This window comes from Lissotriton helveticus, chromosome 10, assembly GCF_964261635.1.
Source record: "Lissotriton helveticus chromosome 10, aLisHel1.1, whole genome shotgun sequence".
Classification (NCBI taxonomy): domain Eukaryota; kingdom Metazoa; phylum Chordata; class Amphibia; order Caudata; family Salamandridae; genus Lissotriton; species Lissotriton helveticus.
The window spans coordinates 178,295,903-178,320,443 of NC_136071.1; the positions used below are offsets into that span (position 1 = coordinate 178,295,903).

General features: G+C 45.4%; 1 protein-coding gene across 4 annotated transcripts in view; it reads right to left on the bottom strand.

Moving 5' to 3' along the window:
- RNF216 (ring finger protein 216) overlaps window positions 1-24,541 on the bottom strand; it is an 853,926-nt gene that overhangs the window by 578,967 nt on the left and 250,418 nt on the right. For all 4 annotated transcript variants that reach the window (XM_078665045.1, XM_078665046.1, XM_078665043.1 and 1 more), the window contains one exon: window positions 6,180-6,294. In XM_078665045.1, the coding sequence (XP_078521171.1) occupies window positions 6,180-6,294 (115 nt within the window). The remainder of the gene's footprint in view (window positions 1-6,179; window positions 6,295-24,541) is intronic.

Below are 24,541 nucleotides of genomic sequence, written 5' to 3' on the forward strand. Positions count from 1 at the left end.
AGCTCAGACCAAAAAGTCCTTTAGGAACGTGTGGACAAAATGCCCCTTTCAATGGAGCAGAATGTTGAGGCAGTAGTTCTCTGGGAATGTATGCACTGACACCCATGTAGATATCGGACAAATATCCAGGACAGGCACTCTGCATGCCAGAGCAGTGGCAGCAGGTTTGGCTCTAGTGGAATACACCTGTAAATCTTATGGAGGCTGCTCTTAGTGCACAGAAGATGTTAATGGAGGAAAAAATCCATCTGGAGATGATCTGTTTTGTACTGCCTTGCCCTTCCTCACCCCAGGTGAACTCCACAAACATCTGATCATCCACCCAATGTTCTTTGGTACAACAATATAAAAGCTTAGTGCTCTCTTAGTGTCTAAATGATGGAGTCTATCTTTGTACTTAGTGGGATGCGGTGGAGCAAAGAACATATGAATGGTGTTAGCCTGCCTAACATGAAATGGTGTGACCACTTTCGGCAGAAAGGAAACTCTGGTCTTCAACACCAACGTAACTTTGAAGAATGTTGTATAAGGTGGGTGGACAGAAAGAGCCTGCATCTCGCTTACACGCTAAGTCAATATTATGGTGGTCAAAAAGACCATTTCCAATATCAAAAGTCTTAATGGACATCTGAGCAGTGCCTCAAAAGGAGTGCACAACAAAAACTGAGAACTAAATGTAAGACCCATTGTGGCATCACAAAAGGCTTTGGCTGAAATAAATGCTGCAAAACATTCAAAAATCTCATCACAACAGGGGATTTAAATCAAGGCTAATAAAGCAACTGCAAAAATAAAAACTGAAATCGCAGAAAAACATTCTTTAAAAGTGCCAAAAGCAAGTCCTTACCAGGGTCAGTACAAGCAACAAACCCTTAGACAACTTGGCTTGCAGTGGATCAATTTGGTAGATGGAGCACCAGGTTAAAAAACTATCCCCTGGTTTGCCAAGTGTGCACTGATTTTTTTGAAGTACACCTCGCCAACAAGAGGACATCAATGAAATCTGAAGGAAGATCAACTGCCACGCTCGATCTTAAAGCACAGAGATGTAGATAGCGCAGGCTTGGATGCAGCTACCTGCCCTACTGCTACGACAGAAGATATTCCTGATGCGCCTGCTTAACTGGACGATAGATTCTCTTGCCCAGGAGTCCTGGGTACAACACTGTCCTGGCCCAATCCAGTGCAACTAGGATTACTTGGGGCAGGTCCTTCTGAATCTTTTTGGGGACTCTGTGCAGGAGAGAAAGCAGCATCAAAGGCACACAGGAGGGGCGAGCTCCACTCTAGGCAGAATGCATCTCGAAGAGAGCCTTCTTGGAAAATCGAACGCGCACAAGTGCCGGCATTGCGTGTTTCTGGTGATGGCAAAACATTGAGCATTGGTTCACCCCATTGATGGAAGACGCCCCACATCACCTCTGGCTGCAACTGCCATTTGCAATCTGCTAAGCTTTGGCAGCTGAGTTAGTCTAACTTGCTTGGAGATCTCGCCAAAGGGTTCACCACCAGAGAAATTCCCTGGAGTTAAGCTACTTTCAGGGGCATAGAGCATTCTGGAACATGAATGAGGACCCTATCCTGACCCACTTGTTGTAGTACCAACTGCCAGTGGTATTGTCCATGAATGACCGCACTAGCCTTTCTCTGTTAGTAAAAACACTCATAAACTCCCAAAAAGTGATGTGGACGCTAGCTTCCATGGAAGACCAGAAACCTCGGATTTCCACCTCTCCTACGTTTCATCCGCAACCCAGTAGTAATCCAACCGTAACCACTGTCAAACCTGGGAATGGTAAAGAAATGGGTTTCGGAAGTCTACTGTGAAACCAGGATAATGCAATTCTACAGATTCGCCTGGTGATTGCCCATTGGGCGTTTAGGTCCCACTGCAAAGCCCACATGTGCTATCTGGCATGTTTCACAAAAAGGATGCAAACAACCGAACAGCAGGAGAAACATGCGGACTGAGATTCAGGACAGAGGGTGAAACTTGGGGATCATTGTCCTGGACTCTCCACTCAGGTGGAAAAGCACAAAGCTGTACCATATCCAGAATAGCAGGATGGCTCCGATGAATGGGAGCATAAGCAGAGTTAGGTGTGGCTTTGGCATGTTGATAGTGTACCCAACAATGTTAGATGTAGGCATGTGGACACCCAACTTGCCACTTGCCTGTGGCATCCAGTTCTTGCTTGTTCCAGACTGATCCAGTGACACTGCAGCTGCCTGGGTTTTCCCACTGGGGATTTCCCCGACAGGGTTCTCCCACTCACTGTTCTTCCTGCCAACAGAAGCCCCACACACCCCAGGACCGACTTAATGCAGGCTGCCGAGCCCACGCCACTGGCGCGACAAAGGTCTGGACCATGCCCAGCGCCACAACCCCTGGCTCTCCCATCCCCGAAGATACACCATCACCGAACTCTACACCATCGGACCCGGATACCGCAACAAACACTGCCACTGTGCCGACCAACATTCCTTGGTAGGACCTTTCACCTGCTCTCACTGCCACTTTACCTGCTACTGCACACACACAACTGGCCAGCGACCAGCCTCACCCCAAATACACAACCTGAACAAAAACACCAACTCACATGCACCTTTCTCAATACTCACTACGCAAGCATTCCACTGAATTATGGGACTTCATTGCCACCCTCGCACCAGACAGTCTTCCTCCCTGAGACCTGGCTCAACCCCACATCCGCCCAAACATTGCCACAGTGTTAACCTATAGATATAAAATGACTCACCAGGACTGCACCAACAAGCCGGGAGGAGGAACAGCCATCATCCACAAAGAGACCATGCAGTGTACCACCAACACCACCATCCCCATGGAACATCTTAACTTCAAGCTCCACCAAGATGGCAAGGCAACCATCAGAGCCACCCTCGCATACCGACCCCAAGCCTATGTTCCAGGTTCGACAACATCATTGCAAACTTCATTGCACCCCTAGCCTTAGACTTCAAGGACAACATCTTCGGCAACCTAAATTTCCACATTGATGACCCCAAATGACAAAAACACTGCATACCTCTGACAGTATGAGCAGCCTAGAAATGACCCAAATCATCCACGACCCTACACACCTGAGGGCACAAGCTGGTCCCAATTTTCACCTCCAGTAACAGAGTCAAATAAAGCCATGTCACAGACCTCACATGGACCGATCACTCCATTGTCCACTTTGGCATCTCCAGCCCCCACACCGCCACCCCAAAATTACAAACACCCCCACTGGAGGTTAAACTAAATCCCAGAGACCAGCTGTGAAAACGCCCTAAAAAAATCTAACCCTGCTACCGCCACCAATCCCAATCAGGCTTTTTTCAAAGCCTGGATCACCAAATGTGCAGACAGCATGGTCCCCCTCAAAAGCAACATCCATAGAAAATCCTCCAATAAAGACCAGCTGGTACACCCAAGAACTCAGAACAGTGAAACAGGACAGCAAAACAGTTGGTGAGGAGATGGTGCATCAGCAAGAACACCTCTGACAGGGCAGCCTTCAAGGCCTCCTTCAACCTCAAACACCGCCTGCTGAGAGCAACAAAGAAGACCGCCCTTGCTGCACGCATCGAAACCAGCACCAAGGAACTTTTGAACATTGTTAAAGAATTCTCGAACCCGGCTCCCATCATCACACCTTTAGGAGCTGTGCAACAACCTCGCCCACTTCTTCTGTCACAACAAGATCGCATCCATATACAGAAACTTTAAACCCAACCCACACCTATGAACTTCCTCGACAGATACGCCACCACAGTAAATGACACCTCTCCAACCAGGATACCACCTCCACCATGAAATCCATCCACTCTGGAGCTCCCACAAACCCATGCCCGCACCACATCTTCAACCTCTGAAACCACAAAATCAGCCAGGAACTCTCCACCATACTCAACACCTATTTAACCGCTGCAACATTCCCTGATGCCGGTAAAAATGCCAAAGTCAGACCACCACTCAGAAAACCCTCCGCCGACCCCATCAAACTCAATAACTACTGTCCAAGCTCCTTGCTCCCATTCCCAGTGAAGGAACTTGAAAAGATCATTAACAATCAGCTCATGACACACCTGGAGCAGAACCAGCTACTCAACTCCTACCAATCCGGCTTCAGCAGCAATCCACAGCACCAAAACAGCCCTGATCGCAGCCACCGACATCATCCGAACCCTTCTTGGCCAAGGAGAAACAGCAGCTTTGATCCTCCTCGACCTCTCGGAAGACTTCGACACCATATCCCACTAATCGAAAGACTCCACCATATCGACATCCAAGGGGAAGCACTCAGATGGATCACCTCCTTCCTCACCGGAACAACACAGAGGACCCACCTTTCACCTCTGAACCCAAGGTGATCACCCGCAGTGTTCCCCAGGGCTCATCTCTTAGCCCCACGCTCTTCAACGCATATATGACCCCGCTGGCCAACATCGTCATATCCCAGGGTCTCAACATAATTTCCTATGCAGATGACACCCAACTCACCCACAGACGACTCCACCACCATCAGAATCAACTTCCACAGATGCATGACAAACGTCATTGACTGGATGAAGAACTACCTTCTGCTGTACACAGACAAGACGGAAGTACTCATCTTCGGCAACAGCAGCAACACATGGAGAGAATCCTGGAGGCCATCAGACCTAGGACCCACATCCACTCCCTCTGAACATGCCAGAAACCTCAGAATAATCACGAACAACAAGAACAATATGAAATCACAGATCACCGCTGTCTCCTCCACCTGCTATCCACTCTGCCTATGCTACGTAAGATCTTCAAGTGGCTAAACCCATACACATGAGACGCACCGTGACATAGGCCCTCGTCACCTGCCGAATGGACTACGGCAATGCCATCTATGTAGGAATCGCCACACACCACCTACAGAGACTTCAGATCATACCGAATGCTGCAGTCAGACTCCTTCTCAGGCTTCGTCGACGACCCCACTTCACACCCCACCAGAGGCAACTCCATTGGCTCCCTTAACCGAATAGATGCCAATTCAAGCTGCTGATCCACCCACACAAAGCTCTACACAACAAAGGACCTGTGTACATTAACCATCGCCTGAACTTCCATCAATCATCGAGAAGACTACGCTCCGCTTCCCTTTCAATTGCCCATACTCCCCGCATCTACCAAATCAGAAGTGGAGGACGCTCCTTCTCCCACGTCGTAGCAAAGATTAGGAACAGTCTCCCTATGCAACAGAATGGCCTTCAAGATCTCACTGTTAAAATAAGCCTCAGGGACCTGCAAGTGCCTGGATACCCGATTGGGTGATTAGCCACACTTTATATATGCTGATTGATTGATTAGGAGGTTTGCCGGCGTCACAAAGTGGTCTACGACTGCTTGGGATGAGCAAGTCTTTAAAAGCCAGTCTCCTGGTGCTGGTCAATGGTGCAGAGCGACTTGCCTGTTAACTGGTTGTCTCGAACATAGTTTCGCCCCAATAGCCAAGAGGGCATCAGTGAGGGCCCCATTAAATGGTAATAAAGGTTCTGTCGGCGCCTGACCTCTGTTAGAACATTAGTCTTCACATTCATAGAAGTAGGGCTTTCTTTAGTGCCAGTGCCGGGAGGAGAAACAAGGTGAGTAGCTAGAGAAGTATTCAGACTGCTGCATCTTGTAGTTCTTGCAAAGGGAACCAATGCAGTGGGTGGCTCTGAAATCAAAGTTGGCACCAGAACCAGTGCTGAACCAGAAGCGTATTTTAAAGACACAAACAGCCCAGAGGTTACCCGCCGGTAGAAATCTGACTGGAGACCCTGAGAATCCCTCACGCCAGGAAATGGGCAAGAGGGAACCAGTAATGCTCAGCATGTCCCCCTAAATTCCTCTAATTGCTGTGACGTCGCAGACAGACTAGGGTGGATTGGGAATAGTTCAGGATAAACTGCAATAGAGATTAGGAGCAAGACCGAGTGGAATGTGGATGCCCTTGTGCCCTCTCTGGAGTCAGAGTGGCGGAAAGGGCAGATTCCCACTGGATTTCTTATGCTGCTTCTTCAACTTACGCAAAGACTGACTGCGATGATGGTCTGCCATGTACGCACACCCACAGATAAGTCCAGATTACACACAACTGGATACATTTACAAAATATGTGTGGAGGTCTGAAGCGATAAGGCAGCAATATATTCACCTTGTTCAAATATGAAATCTATGTATGTATACTGGTTCATTTCTTTCCTCCTTTTCCGCTTTCCACTCGATTCCGGAGACATTTCCTGCCATTTCTTAATTGCTTCTGAGAACGCCTGCAATCAAAAGAAAGTACACTTAGTACGCTTCAGAAAACACTAGCAATAGCCAGAAACATTTCATTAAGAGAGACCACCACCATATTTTTGTTAAAGATGAGGCCTACATAGAAAGATGTAGTAAGCACATTTCTTAGATTGGTGCAACTTTAGGGTGACTTTCTTTTGCCACAACAGTACATACACTTTAGAGAGCCAACAGGCTAGCTTGTAATGCAAGAGATGACGGTCAGAAAATTGTAACAAAGTAAGCAAAGTAACAGTATGGATATTCTTTTTCAAAGAAAAGTTTCTCTATCAGATTTTGCACCCTGAAACAATTTGGTATTAAGTGTCTTTCAGAAATGATAATTAACCAAACATTTAGCAGGAGTTTGTTCTGGGAAAAGGGGAAGAATCTTATAACTTTAAGGATATTCAACGCGGATGAAAATTAAACAAAAATTTCCATATTAACAAATCAGTTAAAATCCAAAAGTACTTTTTTCCAACTAAGGATGTAAGACTAAGTTGCTTATTATCGACAGATACACATATTCTGGTTTACTTTGCGATACGTGTAGAAGAACAAGTCACTTACCTTCGGTAACAATATATCTGTAAGAGACTTATATTAGTTATGGACTCCTCACCTGAGAATTACCCCCAGGAGTCAGACTGGATCCGGAGAAATTTTCATCAGCAGTACCCCTGCACGTCGCTAGGTGATTGATGGACAGAATGAGGAACAATGTCATACATTCATCCCAGTACAGAGATCTGGGCCCAAACTCCATCGTTTTTTTGCTCACCATGCCACCATGTCACTTGTGAAAGGGGATGAATGTTTGCATTGTCCAGCATTCCGTCCATCAATTGTTTCTTTTGCAGATGTCGCCCTAAATGGGAAGGGTATGCCCAGAGGTGGGTCCCGTGCTCAGTACACCAGTGGATTCAAGCTAGCCTGGCTGATGAAGGCTGATGCCCTGAAACCGATCCCAGGATGCTTATTTCCGGTCCAGGGAGGACCTGGCTGGCAGATCGGGCTGGACTGTTCCGACAAGGAACGGGGTCAAGACTGATTTGCATATGGGTGGGTCCAAACTGGGGTGGTCTGGTGAGCAAAAGAATGATGGATTAAACCCAGATCCTTGGGACTGGGGGTGAATGTTTGCATTGTCCTGCATTCCGTCCTTCAATTGTTTCTTTTGCACATGTCGAGGGAGAGGCTGGGTTAAACATCGGTTGGGGACACAACCGGCATCAGAGGGGGCAGAGGTATCTCCAATGGATTTGGCATCGGAGGTGTCGTAAGGTCGACCAGCGCCGATACGGATCCAGGCCTGGATCCCTGGGGGCATTGCAGCGCCAGGGCCGTAGGCACCGGCATCGAAGGCCTATAGCCCCCAGCTGAGTCTGTGGGGCCCGATTGCACGCCTGGCGGAGTTGGGCTACCCAAAGATGGAGTGGAGGGCTTCGTAAAAACTACAAAGTTGGTCTGGGGTCACTTCGGCTCCTGGGAAGGGAGGGAAGCTCGGAGTCAACCAAACAGGCTCCGCAGGCGGAGCCGGATGACTTCCTTCCGCATCCTGCATCGCGTCCGCCGATGGGAAGAACATGAAGAGCGACGGTGCTTCTTCGCATTCTTTTTGTGCTTCAACATACCCGAAGACTAAGATTCCGACGATGAGTGGGGGTGATGGCTCTGCGACCGTTACCGCGACACTTCCCTCTCGACTGGGACATCAAGCGGCGCAGAGAGAACTAACAGGTTTCCAGAAGCTTTCAGGACCACTCCAGCAAAGACTTCAGGGCCATAGCCCGACAGTCGGACCACGACTTCGGGGCGTGGTCGCGCTCCAGGCACCAGAGGCACACTAGATGTGGGTCAGTCACAGACATCAGCTTGTGGCAGGAGCCACAAGGCTTGAAGCCGCTCCGCTGATGTGACATCCCTGTGCACCAGGAGTCGAACAACTCGAAAAAGATGCCAACAAAAGGCGAAAAAAAAACAGTAAAAAGTGACTAGAGGTACCACGCTCTCAGAATCTGCACTGGATGGTGCGGAAAAAGAAAGAATGGACGTCAGCGCGCAGGGGCAGCGTCTAAGTAGATACTGTGACAGCAATCATGATGCCAACTACGAACGAGGGGACGATCGACGGCACCTACCGACTCACAGGGGTACTGCTAAAGAAAAATTCTCCAGTTCGAGTCGGACGCCTGGGGGTAATTCTAAGGTAAGGAATCCATAACTAATAGTCCCTTTCAGATCACATGATTTTTAAATTTCAGAACCCAATGGATCTATGCAATAACAAACAACTTGCACTGTATCTAAACTTATCCAAAGGCTCTGAGGAGAAAGGAAAATCAAAAGAACATCCAATGAGACCGTAGGAATTCAAGCAGTGGATGGTAACTTCGCTTTTACTAGATGCCTAAAAAAAAGAGAATATCTTATGTATTAAAACACATTGAAAAGCAGACATGATGGCATGTGCTGCCCCAAAAATGCTAAAAAATAAGTTCACTTGTAATCATTAATTCCAGAGGCTTGACATTTAAAGGTTAACTAATTTTTTGTTCCAGTTGAAGGCATTCACCGAAACGCGTTGACCGTCCTCTTTTGCACTAATGGTGTTGTAAAATAATAAAAATACCTTTACTTTGAAGAATCACTTTTGGATTCCGTTTGTGCTGTGGTGAATTCGAGCTGCTGGACTGTGGACAGGAGCCCGGCTGGTTCGTTCTCTCTTCGACAATTTTAGTGTGCCATAACATTTGTAGTGTGCTAGACTCAAGACATTACTGTTGTATGTGATACGTTTTGTGCATTGATAAGAATACAGCCTGGGATAGGCTTCCTAGAATCCCTGGTACTAAGGACTTTGTCAATTTGCCAACATGAGAAGTAAACCAATTGGAGTGAAACCACCACCGACTGAGTAGTATCTAAGTGAGATACATTTCAGGGATTGATCAAGTCTATGAGATACTACATCGATGATTAGTGGGACCCAGACCCTCTTTAATAGACAGGCACACTCAAGAACACTAGGAACCAATGGATATACTGTAAAGATTTTAAAATTAAAATTCTATCCTAGTACACATAATGTGAATAATAACGGATCAAAAATAACAGAATAGCAGCTGCTACATTTTTAAGCAGTGTGAGCAGCAAAACATATTGCAACATACTAGTTAATTCATATAGCTTTCTTTATGTTAATATTTACATTCCCACACTAACCTCTTGGGCTAACTAACTAACCTTAGCACCAAAGAAAGGGCCTAACTTGAGTGTCAAAGATGGATCACACCCACATACCTATTTTGAACAATGAGGCTAATGTTCAGTCAAACAGCATCACCTGCTGTTCTCATCTGCATTGGCAGCGGGCTGACAAACCCAGCAAGTAGAGGATAAATGAGCCTTTATCAAAAGTAGGCAATAAAATCCAGCAAGGACTCTCTCGTCTTCTGGTACAAACGTTTCTCTCTAAACCATCACACTTTGTCCTTAGTTTATGCAACATTATCTGTTTACTGCGGACCTTTTAAAGTAAACAATTAACAAAAAACTTCCCTGCCAATCTTTCACTTATTTTAATTCTACAGCACCATGCCCTTTATATAATAATAATCAAGAAATTAGATTATCAACTTTCAAAGGACTCTTGCTCATAACTCAAAAATATATATTTATAAAAGCAAATTCATATATTCAAGCATACTTGATTATCATGATGCAATGAATAAAGGCATGAATAGTCATCAATTCTATACTTGTTAATTGACTAAATCAATGTATGCAATTCAGAAAAGAGGAGTAGCTAGGAGGAAACAACATGAACATTTTTTCATCATTAGGTACATAACTGCAGCAGAAAGTTTATTTCTCTTTCTATTAAACATATCCTTCCACACACACCTTAAGAGCCCAAAGTGGCCCTATCCAACAGTTCAAACAAACTTTTGCACAGTCCAGAATGACAACAGCCACACACAGCAAGGCAGCATTTCAAAGCTGTGAAGAGAGGCTTAGAAGTCACGTCACAAAGTCATAGCAATAGTAACCCATAGTAATCGCTTTTATTATACAGAATAGACCAAAACCCACTCCTTGAAAACACTTCCACAGAAGTGCCTACTCCAGCATGCCAGGTATGAGTATTCTCCATCCAATATGTGAAGCGATGCCAAATGAACAGCCGTATAGATTTAAATCACAGAATATATTGGATACAACAGCAGTAACCATCTCTGATCTTATATACAATAACAGTTTCTCAGTTGAGCTACACAGCTTTTCATGAAATATAATGAAGTTGAAAATTAGTGTGGATATTATTCAACAGCAATATTAGTCCATATTTGTGCAAGCTACAGATAATTGCACAGTTTGTTATGACCAGTGTCTGACACCCACTTCATAAAACACTGCCCACCTAATGGGATTATAAGGGGCAAGAACAAATTGAAGAATAATGATAGATTTCAAGATGGTCAAAGGAAAAATTAACTGGATGATACAGGCAGGTGCTTTCGAGAATATATAAATCACACTACACCAGAAGGGTTCTCCAAATCATATAACAAATAGGCCATCTAGGAGGATTATGCAGACTCTGAACATAGCATGGAAGGATATGACTTGAGAGAACTCGTTTCCAGATGATATAGTCAAGGACTTTTGACATTATTGCCAGCTATACAGACCGTCAATAAAACCAGTGCCCCTTTCAAAAAGCCATCATAGGGGACCGGAACTTCAGATTCACCAAGGGCTAGAACTGGAGACTGCCTGAAACACTTTTCCAGAGGATCACTTATATCCCCATACAATAGTTTCCCAAATGGTGAGCAACTACTTTCTCATACTACTTTCAGATCTGAGCTGTGCATGGAAGAAAATATTACTTAGCCGAGATGCTTTACTTGATCACAAGATCACCAAACCTGCAACCGACAGATTGACATTTGTGAACACTTTTTGCACACTATCAAACCAAGTCCAGAAGACAGTACGCAGACATTGGCGCATTTTAAATATTGCTACGGAGAACATCCCGTTGCCACTTTTTGCATTCAAGAGAGGTCCAAGTCTGCGCGATAGCCTTGTACACACCCGGCCAAGGCTACAGTTGAATCAGGATACCAATACCCTCTGGGGGCTTCCCCCGGTACATGCGGTTCATGTAGTGTGTGTCCGCAGACCATCAAGACAGAATCCGTAGACATTGGGACTGACCGACCATGGATTCTTGAAACTCACACTAATTGCAACACAGACCGTGTGATCTATATGATCATATGTCCTTGCTCACTGAGGTACATTGGATACAACTCGCAAAATCAAATTGCGCATCAGTGAGCATAAAAGTACAATACGTTGTAATAAACGTGCTTGACAAATCATTTCCTATCCCAGAAACATCATGCAGATAAGATGAGGTGGTTGATTTTGGAACATCCTATGATTCCTCAGCATGTGACTGACATCTCCAGATTTCTGTTCATCAAGGAACAAAAATGGATTTTCAAGCTTAAAACGGATACAAAAGGCTTAAATGACAACATCCCGTGGGTCTCCATTTAACATGTTTGTGTGTAGTAATTTTAAAACCACTAGTGTTAGTCATGGATGGCATTCCTAATCCCAGCTATTAGGCTCGACTAGCCTATAGTACATCAAATAATGCTGATGCAAAACGTAAACAGTCCCATATCATCAGCGATACATACTAGCAATATCGTCAGGGATAGCGTGTTCTACTTTGACTTTTACACCCTGTCATGACTGTAATTACCATTTTATTATTAGACATGATCAAACATCAGTACCGAGTATTATACTAATTCCAGGGAACCCAATGATATGCAACTGGAGGGTAGCTCTAACATCTTACAATAGTTGACAGCGGTCTACCCGAGTGCTCACACAATTTGATTTTAGTTCAACATCACATACTTAAAGCCTTATATCAATATGTGGAGAGTATTGTGCATTTCGATGCCTAGCCACACAATTGTAAATGCTGCAGCAATGGCGAAGCTTAATAACATTGGCATAATTACTCCCCTATTGATATATTCTCATGTAGCTGATCATGGGGTCAAGGACAGCCCTATAGGGTAAATAAAAGGCACAACATCAGAGTGGTATCACTTACATCACTGATGGCTGAGTACAATCCATATTAATTATCGGTCCCACAAAATGATCACAATTTTTTTTTTTAAGAAAACGGATCATTTATGGAAATTGCGAGGGATGTGGTTTTCACTCGCTTTTCAGGCGGATCGCCACAGTGCTGATGATATACTCAGGGGCATTGATAGGACCACACATCTTGGTAATCTGGGCATTATACATCTGTGAATTGTGGCCCGACATCGTGAATTTTGGCGCAGAATTGCTTTTGCGGAGTTACATATAGATGCCGTGACTTGTTCTGACGCTGCCACTTATTGATCCGAGTGCGCACGCGTAAAAGAATTGCTTTCCTTGAATACGCAAGCGCGCGAGACTAATACTAAGTTTTGAACCTCTATGCTCCTAGTTCTCTCTGTTCACTATTATAAGTTTGACCCTTGTATTAACAACAACATTCTTTTTGTTTTAGGAATGAAGATATAGTTCTTACCTACACACACATGGGAATCATGTCGGGTAGGGTGGTAATAAACCACTGATCTATTTAATTCTTTCATGTGCAAATTATTATGTACAATACATCTTATGGATTGCTTTCCTTACAGTAGCATTTAACAACTACTAGGTCCTGAAGAAAGCCGGGCTAGCTAGCCACACGGCTGAAACTGGTTGACCTCACTATTCGCCAGGAGATAGTGAATTTGTTCCATACTATCAGGCGATCTATTTTATCTCATGGCATTTGGACAATACCTAATAAACCTAATTTTTTTGCCCTTATAATCATTTTTAAACTGCACCAGTTTATCACTCGCACTGCACTCCATCAGTTGTCTCATATCTTGAACAACTACTGTGGCTGAGATTACTGAGAGTATGAGGTCAGGTATCTATTTATGTTAGCAGTGGAGCAACAATTGGCTACATTCGACCCTCCTCTCATAGTCTTCCAAATAACGAAGTTCCGCCAAATGGGTGGGCTGATGGAGACTTCTCACTAGCCAGGTTTTGGGCAAGCTATCTACATCTGGTGAACAGTTTCTTTTGAGCATTCGGGTTTTTTTGTCATACCACCAGACTGACCTTCTCCCTTAATTGTGCAAGAAAATATTACTTACCTGTAATGTCATTTAGCTATTATGGTCATCTTTCATAGCACCACATTCTTGAATACACTGGCAGTGCTATACAATAGGTGAAGAAAATACATCAGTGTAAAAAAAGTAAGAAATATTATGCATCATACATGACAGTCCAGAGCATTTGGTATCTAGACTGATGCACTTTTGATTTGCAAGGGAGCCCTCTGAAGTATGTGGACATTTTGGGTGGTAATCGTTGATAACCAACTGCAAGTAAATTCGTGTTTTGCCCAACAGGTGCACTAACTGTATAACATTTTGCTTGTGCAGTTGATCAAGCACATTCTACAAAGGAGGCATCATGCATCTCCACGTTTATAAACACCATTCATGTATGGGGTATTGAGTTACGATGTAAGAGAGGGTAATGGTGTCTTCACTGTGGGCCTAAGTCAGGGGGGAGGATGGAATTAATGCAATTGGGCCAGACCCTGAGGGGGTGTGGGAGGGGTCCTAGTCACAGACATCGGATGTTCATAAGATTGGAAGGGACTGTAGTCCCTCACGTTGGCATATTATCTGTCTTTGCAAACAGTTTTTCATGGTATTGCTCCCAGGCTTCCCAAAAAGGTGACTCACCTGTTAGTATATTAGAGAATGCCAGGATGTTATCTCTGCAGTCGCCCACTCCAGCAGATGCCACAGCCTGTTCAATACCAACGGGTCCTCCGGGGATTTCCAAGCCATTGCTATACTATGCTTTGCCAGTAGGTAGGCGAGGTTGGGCAATTTTGTGGCATATTTGGTCTTAAATGTGCGAGGTAAAATCCCTAGTATGCACTGCAGGGGATCGGTGAGGAGTGCCTGCTCCATTATGCTTGATAGAAGGGATATCACAGCTCCCCAGAATTGTCCAATCACTGGGCAGGCCTTGTTTGGGCAGGGGCATAGGGAGCATATGGGGAACAGTCACAGACAATTAAATAGGTCAGGGCAAGTAACTAAATTGAGTATACTTTAGGCAGGGGCTCCTAGACACTTTACGGACATATTCTAGAGCGGTGGATCATGGTTTATCCATGAGATTTGGACCCACAGTAATGGACTTTTTGTCTTTGAATGTGTGGAACTTCAGAGCAGGATGTCCAGTAAGGCTCTGTATAACACGGTGATTCGCACAACATACACAAGAATCCTCTGACTAGTGTAAACAAGTTTTTATCCTTGGATAGTCACCCTGACGATAGAAAAAGGCTTGCTTTTGTTTTTAGACCCTCACCCACCCATAGTATTGGCATGCTTCATCGGGTCTCATCTTGGTCCCTAAAAATCAGGAAGTGCTCAACCATATACCAGGGAGAACTTTGGATACTGTGAACCGGGGTCCTCAAAACACATAATAACATTGCCACAAACTAACCAAGCTATCACTTAGTTAAGGATATAATGGTCCTAATAGCTGGACAACATGTTTCTGCCCTATAGCAAACGGTCCACTGGGCCCAGGGCTGTCATCAGAACAACACACTGCCCCTGAACTCATTTCACAACATTCAAACACATACAACAAATCAGGCATGCAAGGTGAGATATTACACGTCTACAGATTGCCATTTTTGGACTTCACACTCTATTAAGGAATCCTATACTATTACGTGAGGAGGAAGTGGGGGGTGGAGTGACCCTGTAATCACACATTCGTCAAGGGGAGCATGCCGTTGGCAAACCTGCTCAGCACCCTGTTCTCCACTAGACTCCACCAAAGAACAAGCCTTTTTCCAAAGACAGGGTGGCTATCATAGGTTAAAACCTCTAACTACTAGGCAGGGGATAGGTTTGTGTGTTGTGCAAATTTAACTTGGGAGAGTGTACTCACCTTCTTATGTATTAAATTGTTCTCTTCTCTTCCCCAGATTAAAGTCTTAAACACCCTTCTCTGGGTTTCTTTGTTGATAACACTGTGATTACCAGTCTACCATTCCCATATGTGAGCACTGTCTGTAAGGGGGGGGGGGGGGGAGGAGGATTTGGGCTCGGTGCGCTCTGACCCCCAGATGATCCCCATAGTGGCAGACTGTGCTTGGTAAGCCAGGAACTAGCTCTCCTCAATGTCATATTGTTCACAGAGCCTTTGGAAAATCAGCAGGGTTTTGTGTACACAGAGATGCCCCAAAGCAGAGAGGGCTGCCTCTGCCCATGGTTGAACATTGTGGTAGGCGAACACTGCGCAAGGACAGCAGCACCCACAGAGGAAGGGGTCGGAGCTAGTGTGACCAGACATCCTGGATTTACCCAGGCAGTCCCGGTTTTCAGAAGATTGTCCTGACGCTTTCCTTAATTTTAAAAACATGTCCCAGTTTTTGGGTCAAGGTCAAGTCCTCCTGCAAAGGAGAAGTGAAGGTATACTCTAGTTAAGTACTTTGTCTCTTGGTAAGTAATTTGTCTGTTTTCAGGCAAGACAGCAGGAGGTAGGCAGCATGCATTCTGCAGCAGAGGGGAAAAAATGGGGAGGAGGGTAGGGGGGATTAAGGTAGAGGTCCTGCTATAGCTAATGTCATGTAAGTGAAGTTTGTAAATGTGGGCACGCATATTGACAAGGCTACACAAAATACAATTGGGACAGACCAATCATAAGTAAGGCCAAAGGTTTTAGTCCTACTTTTATGTCTGTCCTGTCCCAGGTTTTTCTTCTCAAAATCTGACCACCCCAGCTTGAGCGTAATGCGGAGTCTGGATTTGACATACATGTGCCAGTATCGCTTGGCTGTCCTGGACATTCGTCCTACTCGCATGGTGGCTCATCTGGAATCCATCAGCCAGTCCACGTTCGTGAAGCCTCCTAAGTCCAGCTGCACTATCGACTGCTCTGGATCGGGGGTAGCAGAGGGCCACCGCACTGGCCACTGCAATTGAGCCACTGCATAGTAAAGCTCATAGTTAGGCACGCCTAGGCCCCCATGCTCTAGCAAAGCATACCATTTAGTGATCACCATTGTCTTCCAGCTTAACCGGGTTATCAAGTCAGATCGGACTGAAAAAAATACTTGGGCAGATACTGGCAGTGATAAAAATGGATACAGCAATCTAAGAAGCATCAGGATTTTTGCTATTGCCACACTGCCCATCGGGGATAGCAGTAGGGAGTTCTAGAGCACCAGGGATCCATGCATACTAGACACCACGGGCCCTAGATTCCACTGCACAAGGTCAACTTAGAAATGGTAAATGTTTAGCCCTGGGTATTGAAAAGTGTCAGGGCGCCGTTCTAGGATCAGAAGAGGTAGTGCCTCCTTCTCCTGATGGAAGAGTCATCAGGGGAAATGAAAAGGATTTGACATAGTATAGTTTTAAGCCAGAGACTCTTATACAGTCTCCAAGCATTTTCATCACTTGCGACAGATCTCTGCGTACGCCCAGTAGATATACTAGAGCATTGTCCGCATACAGCGAGATGGCTTTCCAAGTTGTGCCACTCTGGATCCCTGAATGCGGGCCCTGCAGTCAGACGGGGCCAGAGAGGTCTCCAGTGCAAAAGCAAATAAGATCAGCAATTGGAGGAATCTCTGTTTGGTACCCATGTTCACCTCAAACGGAGCAGAGATCTCCCTACCTATGCGGAGCAGCCACTGTTGATCCAATGCAGTATTTCCAGGCCAAAACTCACTCGTTACAACTTTTCCTTTAAAAAAAGGACATCCTAGTGTGTCAAAGGCTTTCTCGATGTCAAGGGAGCCTACAAATTATGATGGGTTTGCTCAGGAATTTCCTTCCATAAGTTGGAAGAGAACACTTACATTTAAAAATGTGTTCCTCCCAGGAATTAAACCATTCTGGTCTGTATGAAGTAGAATGGAAAGATTTGGCAACAATCAGCTTGCAACAACTTTCCTGAGGGTCTTACAATCAGTGTTAACGGGCCAGGGTCAAAAAGAACGTGCTGTCCCTGTCCAGTTAGGGAGGACCACCGTGATCGTCGCCTCTCACTTGAATGCCGGCAAAGCACCTCTGTGTCTGGCTGACTGGTATAATTGAAGGAGTTTCAGGGCAAGTGTCATTCTATAGTTGGTGTAAACCTCTTCTGGGAAACAGTCCAGCCCAGGAGTTTCATTACATGCCATCTGATAGATTTCAATGTGGATTTTCTCAATCAAAAGCTGCTCATCTAAGGCATGGCGCTGTAGGCGATTATATATATATGTAACTATAGTAATATTAAAAGATTTTTATTGATGTCAGTGAAAGAGCTAACCCCTTACCCAGTCTCAGATCTAATGGTGGTCGAATGGGACCAGGAAGCCTGTGACCTCAAGAGCCATGCCAGCACTAGTCCTGTCCTATCCCCCGCTGCATGTTGCCTAGTCACGTAGCATGGGTAATCCAGTTTTCATAGCCAGGCGACCAAGGTCTTGTGTTGCTTCCTGAGGGGGGAAATGTCTCCTCTAGTCACCATGCTGATCACCCCTGCCCCGCCCCAAACCCTCAGCCTCCCATATGGAAAACTCCAGGTCTAGGATCTGTGGTCATAATGCTAATTTCACGCCAGGTGTGGTCTTAATACAGATGCCCTGTACCTTGAAGGCCACTCCAGCTCTTTGTCGGAGGCCCTTCACAGTCTTCAAAATAGCTAGTGATATGTGAGCCTATAGTTCAGTGAAAGAATCTATCCTGTACCACTGGTGTGTGTAATTTCTAAGGGGGGAACAGTGCTTGGCATCTGCCCCAGTGTGAAGTAATTTTTAAGGGATTGTGGTCAGAAAGTGTGCGGCCTAAGGATTTGGTGGATGTGGGGCACCATGTTGTAATTCTATAGGAAATGTCAATCCTAGAGTGTAATTGATGGGCTGCTGGAAAGGAGTACTCTGTTGTGGTGGTGTGCACACAGAGCCAAATGTCGTACATGTGTCTGTGGTCAAGCCAGTCTGTAAAGGCATGTGCAGTTCTAGTCACTGTTGTGCCCTGCAGTGTGGGAAAGGAGCAGTCCAGGGAGACATGGTGTACTGCGTTGATGTCTCTTCCCCATATACTTGGCGCTGTCAAGTAGTGCACTAAGGAGGGAGGTAAATTAATTAGGATTTGCTGGCAGGTGGGTATATTGCGACTTTGGCGAATGTCGCTCGGTCACATGTACCCTTCATGACCACATCTTTACCCTTGAGGTCCACCACGTAGCGGTTAATCACCAGAGGCACTGCAGGAACTATGTAGATGAGCAGCCCCATGGCATATGCAGAGTAGGAGATGCCAACGATCTGGCCCCTCTATTGCTATTGTAATTTCAGGAGTTCAATTGCAACCATGTGCTTTTCTTACAAGTATACAATGGAAGTCTGCCTGCACCGCAGGTAGGAATATATTAGGTGGCGCAGCCTGGTGGTGGCCATTTCCCGGATATTCCAGGTCACAATGTTATACATAGGTGAAGACCCCCTTGGGTGTGTCGCCATACTACAACCGTGTTCCTCCTCCCACCTCCCAAATAGGTTAGGCCCCCAAGGTCCATATGTGAGGCGGATCCCTAACCTGTGACATTAATATGACACTATGGCTGCAAGATGAAAAACACAACTATTTCCCCAACGCCCAACTTCAGGCCTAGACAAACTAGCCCACAACCATAAGTAAACTGTAACAAAGAACGTCATATTTAGTTCCATCTGGACTTGAGGAGGATTAATCAGCCCAGAATGAAGGAAGAGTCATGCAGTCTATGCCCTCACAGAAATATAATGTGTTTCCCTCCACTCCCCTTCGGAGGGGAGGGATCCTTTCCTTTTCACTGCAGGACACTCAATGTAATTGGCACACTTTGAAAAGATGCAGGCTTCATGTTCATATTACTTGATCCCACATCATTGGGGTAAGTTCGGGCCCAGAACGTAGCTCAGCTGCAATGTTCTCCAGTGAGTGGTGCACCAGGTTCCGCTTGGGGAGTCAGCTGCAGGATTAGGGGATCTAGTTGCTTGGTTGTGTAAGGATTCTAGTTACGCAACGGCCATGGGGTGCTCGAGAGTCACCTGATCACTCGTCAGTATATTTATGGTCAGCCCTGCCTGACCGTCCCCACACTCGTGGATGTCGCCAACCCGTATCAGTCTGAACAAATTGGGATGCAGAGGACACCAGCCCCCCTTTCCTGACCCCAACCAGCCATCCGCAGACGTTGTGAAGCAGCGTGTGGTGTTAGAATTCTCCACCCATAGCTTGGCTGGGAACATGCGGAAAAATATCAGACCCAGCTGACAAAGTTTCTGTTCAACAGACAGAAAAGAGCCCCTAAGTCGCAGCAACTCTGCAGTATAATCTGGGTAGATGATCACGGTTGTATTATTTACTTGCCCGGGGCCATTGTTTCTGGCAGGTTGTAGAATGTGATTCTGGTCCCGATAGCTGAAGAGGCATGCCCCCACTGGCCACAAAGGAGAGCTTGGGAGAGGGACCATGCCTCAGACTATGTGGGCCCTTTCCACTGAAAAGAATGTGGAGCGTTTGTCGATTAAGAATGTGTGAAGCAACCAATTCTCCCGGAAGAGTCCATGTTGGAACCCTTCTCCCCCTTAAGGAGTCCCACCATGCGGATGTTATCCCGCCGCGACCAGCCCTTCACATCCTCCACCCTGGTACTCAGCAGCAAGACTTCTGGCTGGAGGGCTTTACTATGGGACTGCATTTCTGACATTGAGGGGCCCATCTCACCCAGCATAGATTCATTGGCCTTAACTCTTTCCAGTAGAAGCCCCATATCACTCACCAGTGCATCCAGTTTAGGTTACAACGTGGTTGTCAAATGCCTTGCGGCTTATAGCAAATCATCAAACCTCTCTGTCTGTGTGGCAGGGTGCCATTCACAGCTTATGCAATAGAGGATAGGTGGGGCGGACAGTGCACAGTGTCTCCTTCCAGATCCCCTTCTCGATGCCGCTGCATCACCATTGTTGCTCGCCGAGGAAGTGGAGTTTGCTGGCCTCCCCTAGTGAGTACCCCTCATCTGGGAAAGGACTGAGAATCATGCAGTTGTGTGATGGCATGCAGTGCGCAGCTTCCTAGGACTCTGTCCTCCCCAACTGTCACCTTCTGTTGGCTGGCTGTTTAGTCTGCAGCACTATGCCGGTGGGGGGGGGGGAACAGCAGGGTGTGGTCTGCACATCAAGCAATCTAGACTAAGTACTCCGTGCCCAGGGGGTCGTCAAGTTCTCAACTGTAGTCTAGAGGGTCACCTCCATCTCGGGCCAGAGTGCAGCCCTTAGATATACGGCAGAAAGGATGAGGTCACCATCTTCTTCTACCTTTGCTTCATACCCACTGTTGTTGCAAATGCCTCTTAGGTCAGAGCACACAGAAAGACAGGAATAGGGGGAAGGCTCAGCAATCTCTGGTGTCTGATGTCACTGGGCCACTAAGACACAGCCGTGGAGGCATGTGGCAACAGCAGTCTCCAAAAATCACTGGAGACCGCAGCCCTAACATTGAGTTGATCGTGATCTCTCTGCCAGTGTCGCAGAAGAAGAGCCCATCTGGAAAGGGAGTACTGCATTGTCCCCATGCTTGTGTTGGAGGGTGGGGGTGGGTCAAAACAGCTGCCTACGAATTTCCACCCCCCCCCTGGCTGCTGAAGTGCAACGACGAGCCTGGGCTGTGGTGTGGGCCAAAGCTCAGCAAGAGGGGGCAGCTTCAGGGAAAGCAACAGGCGGTGACTCGTCGTAAGCTCACTTTGGCAGTGCGGCACCCAGCCGGATAGCAATCTGGAATAGGCTGGGTACCAGAGGGTCAGCGCTAGTCTTATTTACTGCAGCCAGGGGTGGAAAGCCATAAGGATTTTGTTGCGCAGACTTGGAGTGCAGAGCTCAGCTACGCCGCATCCGTCCCAATTGCCATCTTGGCTAGGCCACCCAACATGATTTTACACTTCTTATAGAGTGGTCAGCCAATGAAGATTCGTCAAGTAGCTGCCTAATACACTGACAATGCTACTGAGAAATTTTTCCTGAAGGAGGATTTCAGATAACATATCTCTCAAATTAGAAGTTAGAATGTACACAGCCCTTAGGTAACTACCACAGCCAGAAAAATAGGCCTAACACCAGATGTATCTCGTGGGGAAATGTCAGAGAATATGAGAGTTGGATGAATTGGATGAATTAGAATGGAACAAAATTATTGTTAAATACGAATACATGAAAGAATACATAAGAGAAGCACAAGAGAAATGAGGGGACAGTGGCACAAGGTGGACCAGTAATGGCAACAGTGCAAAAGATTGATGAGAAATGGAACAAATGAACAAAAAGATCATCAAAAGCACAATTCGGGTGCCAATCTAAGAAGACTGATAAGAACGAGGAGTTAGGCAACACCCAGATGAGAGGGAAAACTAAGGCTTAATTTTGATAATAGTGCCACTGATGCACAAGATGGTTTGAGTGGGGGAAGTGCCACCCAGTGGATGAGTAAGGGCAAAGAGGCACCATAAGGGAAAGTTGAGTGACACACAATCAATTGGGTGAGGAAGAAGAATGTGGCAGTGGGGAGCCCCAAGCCATATTCTCAAAGGATGAAGGGGCTAAGTTAGATGATGAATCAGAAAGACAAGCAAGGGGAAAAAGGGTAAGGGGTGCAAAGGAGAAGATGGAAGAAAAGAGTAGAAAAAGGGACATAATGGCTGAGAGGATATAAGCAGAAGATGCCCAAGAGGAGATAGCTGAAGATGGATGCAAGCCGTTACAGGTGCATAGCACATTAGAGGTGACCCATGTATAAGTCAGGTGGGATAGAGGGACTGTGCCATAAGACCATCAAGAAAGTGGAAAAAGGCACGAGTTGGATAAAATAGGAGACTGGAGCACACAAAAGATAAGAGGTGCAAGAAGGAAAATAGATTAAAGGAGTGAGCTAGAGATGAACTTGTGAGAGGAGATAGAAAAAATTAGAGGAGTTTAAGACAAAATTTAGATAAGAAAAGAGACAATATGGAAGCACCAAAGTTACATCTAGTGATGTATTTTATGCAGAGGCCGGATACTGCTACGAACCAAGGAGGATCAATGGACTACAGTACCATGCCTTGTTTGTCCTCGTCTTAAATTAATAATTTCATAAATATTTAATGCTGGCTAAATGTCAAGTATTCACTCTAGGCTTCTGTGAAATATAGACTTGCACTTTTTCAATAGGATAGTCCAACATCCAGCTTACCTCACTTTAATGAAAACATGCATATCAAGTTAGTTGTACTTTACACTATACTTACAAAAATCATTAACAAGCATTGGCAATGCTAAAGGGATCTGGCTTTAAAAGAATGTTGTATGGTAATGTGAAGGATTACTAACAGATCTGGATATGTATTTGTGTGGCAGCAAATTACTACAGAATAATATTGGGGTAGGTTAAAAATTCAGGTGCCAAACCTAAAAATCTATGTAGGTTAATGACTGCTCACCTTCCATCTGTTCTGCTGCGAGAGAAGAACACCATAAATTATCTATCTAAGACACTTTAATTGCATTAGACTGTCATGTGTGTTCCCCGATAGTTCAACTTCAGGTAGCTTGATAAATAAACAAAAAAAGGATTGTGGAGAACAAGCACTGTTTTGTGGAAGCACATAACTTCTGCCCAATCTAAACATATACTCTTAGCACCAAACATGTTGGCAGAGCAAAAGCCCCCCTCTCCTGGTGATTCTTTCTCCACCCCCGCTGTCAAGCCAGACAAAAAAAAACCTGATGCCATCACAGTGAGAACAAGTGACAAACCCCTATATATTTGCTACGTTACCGCGTCCACAGCTCAGTTATATCAAATTACATTAATCTATTGTCGTACAGCAATGGAACACAGACATCACCTGACATCATCTAAGAGAAAGTTTATCCACAGACAGGCGGTCAATGCTGTGAATAACCTGCCCAGCTGTCTCTTTCTGGTTCTTGAAGTCACTAGTAGTTTTTGACAAGTCAGGTCATGTAACAGACTACAGACACTAACCTGTAGAATGATAATACTTGGGACAAGAACCCTCTGCTTTGTAGTGTAAACATAAGAAGAGTTTGAATGGACGGGGGGACACCAAACTCTAAATATGTACCATTATACCCAGAACGAGTAGTGTTCTGTGCACAGAATTGATATCGGAGAGAGTCATATCAGGACATTTACAAGAGGGGCATGGCAGATGAGAAGAATCAGGAGCTGTGAAGTGAAAGTGAAACGGTGTATGAAAGTTCAGCTGAAGTGGTAGTATAATGCAGACCACTGGAGGAGAGGATTGTTGCTTAGAAGGTGAAATGTAGAGCCATGAAGAGTCCAACAGAGTAGTAACAGGGCACTATGCGAGGGCCCAGATGAGAGGCGGGATAAAGCCATAAAAAGGGCTCAGCTGCACAAGGCAAGTATTGAAGAAATTTTAGCGCGAAGCATACTGTCCTAGAAAATGGTGCATGCTCACCATCAGCAAAAGGAAAGCATGAAGAAGAAATAAAGCAAAATCTACTTCTTTAGAAATTCTGTACTACTATTTTTATTTTACTAAATACATAAATAAACCAGCAAAGAGAAAAAGAAAAATTCTTCAGTGCTGTCAGCTGCACAAGGTGATTCTTTTTTTGTTTTGATTTTTAAATCTTCGACACATTGCTGGGAGAGAAAACTTTTCAGACACCTCCATCCCAGACAGAGGTCCTTGAATTTGAAACTTTCCTGCCCAGAGGAGCCAGTGGCGGATCTTTACTTGGGCTGCCACAGGCTCACAACGAAAATGAGGTCAGATACATTTTGGACTTTTTGCAATGTCTGGATCTGGTATGGCGGCAAGTTATCTTATATGGTGTTCACTTTTTCCACTAAGGGTTGAAGTCAGCATACTAAACTTGGGTTTCTTACTTGGTTTTAATGGGAACAGAGCTGCAGAAAAAAATGGAAAGGAAAGACAGAATCCGCTTGCTTGAGGTGTTGTAGTCAAAGGTCTAGAATTAATGTTTTGACATTTAATTAGAGACGTTTGTGACACATGCAAGGGTTAATG